This window comes from Procambarus clarkii, chromosome 31, assembly GCF_040958095.1.
Source record: "Procambarus clarkii isolate CNS0578487 chromosome 31, FALCON_Pclarkii_2.0, whole genome shotgun sequence".
NCBI classification, from domain to species: Eukaryota; Metazoa; Arthropoda; class Malacostraca; order Decapoda; family Cambaridae; genus Procambarus; species Procambarus clarkii.
Genome location: NC_091180.1, coordinates 29,629,774 through 29,635,897, shown reverse-complemented (window position 1 = coordinate 29,635,897; position 6,124 = coordinate 29,629,774). Strand labels below are relative to the sequence as shown.

The 6,124-nt window shown below is 41.9% G+C and overlaps 1 protein-coding gene across 1 annotated transcript; it reads left to right on the top strand.

Annotated features, from left to right (window-relative positions):
• Positions 1-506: 506 nt before the first annotated feature.
• On the top strand, positions 507-5,917 carry LOC138370238 (uncharacterized). The gene is made up of 3 exons (XM_069334242.1): positions 507-642; positions 4,432-5,456; positions 5,546-5,917. Exons 1-3 carry the CDS (start codon positions 507-509, stop codon positions 5,915-5,917), a joined length of 1,533 nt encoding a protein of 510 aa, XP_069190343.1.
• The last annotated feature ends 207 nt before the right edge of the window (positions 5,918-6,124 follow it).

Below are 6,124 nucleotides of genomic sequence, written 5' to 3'. Positions count from 1 at the left end.
CGTTCTTCTTCACTTCGGAGGAAGATGATAATTAACTCTCCAAAGGTTATTTTACAGTTTTATTATGGCCTAACGCTTAAAGATGCGTTTCATTGATCCTGTCAACATTTTCAGAGAGTAGAAGTGAACACAATTTAGCTGGAGCAGCCTAATATATAACCAATATTGAGAAGAAGTAAGATGGCCCGTAGTAATGGGCCTATATAATGGCCCATTATATTCAATAATAGGTCTGCTTTTTGACCCTCCCCAGTGTCAAAAGCAGAATTAAGGAACTGAATGCTAAGCTTGCATTTAAGATAACCAGAGATCACCATTACATGATATTGACGAGAAAAATGAGTTCTGTGCTACTTTCAGGAGGAAACAGGAGAAGCAAAAAATGGCATCACAGATCAGTCTGCTACCACAAAGAAATTCACCTGCTTGAGCAAACCCGTGAGCTCCTGCCTGTAGAGAGGTTACCTCCCTGGTAGGATGACTCATGCAAGATTATAATAAACGAGATGATAACGAAAAAGTCCAACATGATACCACAAGAAATAAGGCATAAGTATCTCGAGGAAATTTATAAAGAAGCCGAAGATGAACTAGATGAATTCTACACCGATGGGTCATCTAATCCTGTCAATGGCGGGAATGGTGCAGCATTCACTGTAATTAGGAATAATGACTTTCAGCGCAAAAATGAATAAAAGATCCGTATTGAGAGCATTGCCTTTTCAACGCCAGCAGAGCTAACTCTCATTGTTATGGCGTTAAGATTCCTTGAGCGAAACACTAATAGTGCAGTGATCTGCACTGATTCAAAAGCAGCGCTACAAAGCCTAAGCAAAAATCGGCCAGAAAATCTTGCGATAGTCGCTGAAATTAAGAGAGATGCGAGCGAACCAACCAGGGAAGAGTCGTCAAGTTTCTGTGGATTCCTTCCCATGTTGGAATATGTGGGAATGAACGAGAGATGTGCTGGCTGCTAAAGGAGACCATATTGAATACTTCATACCCAAGACTCTTCTACAAATTAGGGGGTATTGTTAGGCAAAATCACCGTGACAAGGTAACTGAGGAAAGGAGGATAGAAGAACAAACCAGTGAATCTGTACGATAGTACAATATGGTTGCTGCTGGCAATCCAAATCATTATGGACGAAGAGGAGGTGGACGCGGGAGAGAATCAGTAATAGTGAGAATCCGTCTTGGATACAAATATCCATGGAGATTCGGAATGGAAACAACAGTTGAGCAGCGGAGCTGTAGAATCTGTGATGAGAGTGACGGACACCGTCTTGACCACTACCACTATCTACGAGAATGTGAACATCTGAGAGATATTAGAAATATGTGTAGAATAATAAACCCCACAATGTTTGAGGTAGGAAAATGCCATTTGTCAAATATAGATACTGTTGTTAATAAAAGATTTTCCCATTTCGCACCCGCAAGATAATGTAAGATTTTAAGGGTTGAAGAATGTTAACCTTCTTGTTTGAGAAACTATTCACTTGAGACAGTTTAGCAAGTCCAACTGTGTCTGGAAACAAGTGACAGGATGAACAACCCAGTGAGTTTTGCTCCCATTGGTGAGTATTGTACATCCTGCTATGGCGGTGTGTGCACTCACATGATAAGTGGCGTCGCCCAATAAACTCGCCCCTCGGGTCAAAACTTATAACTAATAGTTTCTTCAATAAGGAAAGCTTCTGACAACACTCACTCAGGCCCGGTTGAGGGCAACACCTGCACAAGTCCAGCAGGGGCCAGATTACTGCCATATGGTGAAGGACAGATCCTGACTCTCACACAAGGGAAAGCGATGTTATTTTCTGCTGGAGGGAACACTCCGCCGGTTCATAACCGGCATGACTGCCCCTACAACAAATACAGGAATTCTGCTCTCCAGAGAATGGAGAAAATCTGCATTTCAATTTAGAAGGCATTCTGGTCTGATGACATTGTTCTTCGGACCCTTACAATCCAATGGTATAATTTGCCTTACACTCGTTTCCTCATTGCCGTATAACTGTATCCCGGGCATTTACTTGTTGATGTTTTAAATACACATTCTTCAACCGTGGGGAATTACTAAAAGAAGATTTTGATGCACTATATATGTTATTATAACTATTAATTGAATGTATACAAAACACGCCAATATTACATTATATATGTAATATTTGTCGTACCTAGTAGCCAGAACGCACTTCTATGCCTACTATGCAAGGCCTGATTTGCCTAATAAGCCAAGTTTTTATGAATTAATAGTTTTTCAACTACCTAACTAACCTAACCTAACCTAACTTTTTCGGCTACCTAACCTAACCTAACCTATAAAGATAGTTTAGGTTAGGTTAGGTAGGGTTGGTTAGGTTCGGTCATATATCTACGTTATTTTTAACTCCAATAAAAAAAAATTGACCTTATACGTAATGAAATGGGTAGCTTTGTCATTTTATAAGAAAAAAATTAGGGAAAATATATTAATTCAGGAAAACTTGGCCTTTTAGGCAAAGCGGGCCTTGCATAGTAGGCTGAGAAGTGAGTTCTGGCTACTAGGTACGACATTATATATATATATATATATATATATATATATATATATATATATATATATATATATATATATATATATATATATTATATATATATTATATATATATATATATATATATATATATATATATATATATATATATATATATATATATATATATATATATATATTTTAAGCAAATTATTTCCCTAGTTTTCATCATGATCGATCAAGTTGTATAGTAATGTCAACAGCACAATTGCAGTAACTATTTTCATTACTAAGCGAATCTATATAAGCAAAGGTTCAGATCTCCAGATCCGAGACATGCTTTGGTCTTCACTAAATGCTCGCCCAAAGAGGGTAATACTATATCCAAACATACAAAATATAAACGTTTGTATTGATTCAGAGCTCCTGAGGGCAAGATGGAACAACAGTGAGGGAACAGCAGTACTCGTGAGAGCAAGGGCTAGGAAAGTTGCATGATTTGGTTCATTCATCTTGCATTATTATAAATATTGTACTCAGGTGACGGGGGTATTAAAGTGACATACCTGACCCCTGGTGTATAATATCCTTCAACTTGATCAAACACCCAGACAATCAACGATTGTCTCACTGCCTCCACTACCACTCTGGAGTAGTCGATCACAACGAGGTCGATCTCAACACAGACTTCATAACCACCTAAGATACGGACGGCACAAACACAGGTATTTCCTTCTCCAGCTCCCAACACTCCTACCATCACCATCTCAGCAGACGCATTAGTAGACGTGATGTCTATAAATACTAACAGCACCACCAACGCTCCTAAAATAGCTTCTACCACTATTCCACGACACCTGAACCTACCTCAGGCCACGAGACGAAAGACAAAACAACCAACTACAGATGTTACGGACACCTCAGACGAGGAAATCTTAGTAGGAGCTCCACCGCCGTACCACAAATACGACACCTAGTGGGTACAAGACTTCCTCATGGAGGCCACCTCACCAAACTCAAACGACAGCACGGCTCAGCCAAAGAAAAAACGGAAGACCTAGAGGTCTACACTAACCCACCCGCTACATAACTGATACAGCCAGCCCTCCGAGGCTTAAATCCACCATGAAGACCTAATTTCATCCCCAGAGCTCCAGTATCAGCAATTGATACAGATAATGGCTCCAAAGAGCCTCCACTTACGGGCTCACCGTAGCCCGTGCTACTCGGAACTTTTTGTTCTGAGTAGCTGAATCTAAAACAACAACAACAACATCAAACTCCTGGTGTCAGGTATAAGATAGACCTTCCAGCTTGGTCACGCACTTGGTCTCTGGTGTATGATAGACACTAAAGCCTGGCCACACACCTGGCCTCAGGTGTGTAATATATTTGCACGACTGAGGTCACATATCTTGCGCCAAGTGTATAACAGATTCACTAAATCATACACCCGGTCATACACCTGATTTCATACACATGAATGAAAGCCCACCATCAAGGTCGCATTGTTCATGACCAAATATAACTTTTCTCGTTACTGGATAATTTTCAGGAGAAGCACTTAGCAATTACGGCTATATAGCACTTAGAAAGGATTAGAATTTACGATTGGATGGAGGAAAGGAACGGTGCCCAACCGCTTTGAGTGGACGGTAAAGCGACGGTCTCGCTTCTTGCATTTCGGCGTTCAATTTCCGACCCTCCGAGTGACTGGACTCTGTTCCTTTTCCTCGTCCCATCGTAAATTCTTATCTCCATATCATGTCAAACTGTCTTACAGTCGTAATTGCTTAATGCTTTCTCCTGATAATTACCTTACCATAGTAATATTTGTATTTACAAATATTTTGTAAAAAATAAAAAGTCAAGAATTTTAGTGTAATATGTCTAATAGGTTCTCTAATTAGCACACTTCTCCAACACTGTTCTCGACGCAACTGTCCAACCTGTAGACACAGCTGTCCGACATTGTTCTTCAGAAGACACAGCTGTCCGACATTGTTCTTCAGAAGACACAGCTGTCCGACATTGTTCTTCAGAAGACACAGCTGTCCGACATTGTTCTTCAGAAGACACAGCTGTCCGACATTGTTCTCCAGTAAACACAACTGTCCGACATTGTTCTCCAGAAGACACAGCTGTCCGACATTGTTCTCCAGAAGACAGCTGTCCGACATTGTTCTCCAGAAGACACAGCTGTCCGACATTGTTCTCCAGTAGACACAGCTGTCCGACATTGTTCTCCAGTAAACACAACTGTCCGACATTGTTCTCCAGAAGACACAGCTGTCCGACATTGTTCTCCAGAAGACAGCTGTCCGACATTGTTCTCCAGAAGACACAGCTGTCCGACATTGTTCTCCAGAAGACACAGCTGTCCGACATTGTTCTCCAGAAGACACAGTTGTCCGACATTGTTCTCCAGAAGACACAGCTGTCCGACATTGTTCTCCAGAAGACACAGCTGTCCGACATTGTTCTTCAGAAGACACAGCTGTCCGACATTGTTCTTCAGAAGACACAGCTGTCCGACATTGTTCTCCAGAAGACACAGCTGTCCGACATTGTTCTCCAGAAGACACAGCTGTCCGACATTGTTCTCCAGAAGACACAGCTGTCCGACATTGTTCTCCAGAAGACACAGCTGTCCGACATTGTTCTCCAGAAGACACAGCTGTCCGACATTGTTCTTCAGAAGACACAGCTGTCCGACATTGTTCTCCAGAAGACACAGCTGTCCGACATTGTTCTCCAGAAGACAGCTGTCAGACATTGTTCTCCAGAAGACACAGCTGTCAGACATTGTTCTCCAGAAGACACAGCTGTCCGACATTGTTCTCCAGAAGACACAGCTGTCCGACATTGTTCTCCAGAAGACACAGCTGTCCGACATTGTTCTTCAGAAGACACAGCTGTCCGACATTGTTCTCCAGTAGACACAGCTGTCCGACATTGTTCTCCAGAAGACAGCTGTCAGACATTGTTCTCCAGAAGACACAGCTGTCAGACATTGTTCTCCAGAAGACACAGCTGTCCGACATTGTTCTTCAGAAGACACAGCTGTCCGACATTGTTCTTCAGAAGACACAGCTGTCCGACATTGTTCTCCAGAAGACACAGCTGTCCGACATTGTTCTTCAGAAGACACAGCTGTCCGACATTGTCCTCCAGAAGACACAGCTGTCAGACATTGTTCTCCAGAAGACACAGCTGTCCGACATTGTTCTTCAGAAGACACAGCTGTCCGACATTGTTCTCCAGAAGACACAGCTGTCCGACATTGTTCTTCAGAAGACACAGCTGTCCGACATTGTCCTCCAGAAGACACAGCTGTCAGACATTGTTCTTCAATTTATTTGTATATCTGGTCTCTGTATATTCGTTATGATTTAAGACATATAGTGGTTATTAATGTTTCGGTTGTCATATAAGCCTTTATCCAGTAATTTATTTCCTTTTTTTCTGTTGTTCGCTTTGTGTCTACTCTCTGCTCCTCCTACCCTCTCAGTCGCTCTCCCCTTCCTCTCCCTCTATCCCTCCCTCTCCCTCTCCCTCTCCCTCTCCCTCTCTCATACACACCCGTTCTTCAATTCCAACTCT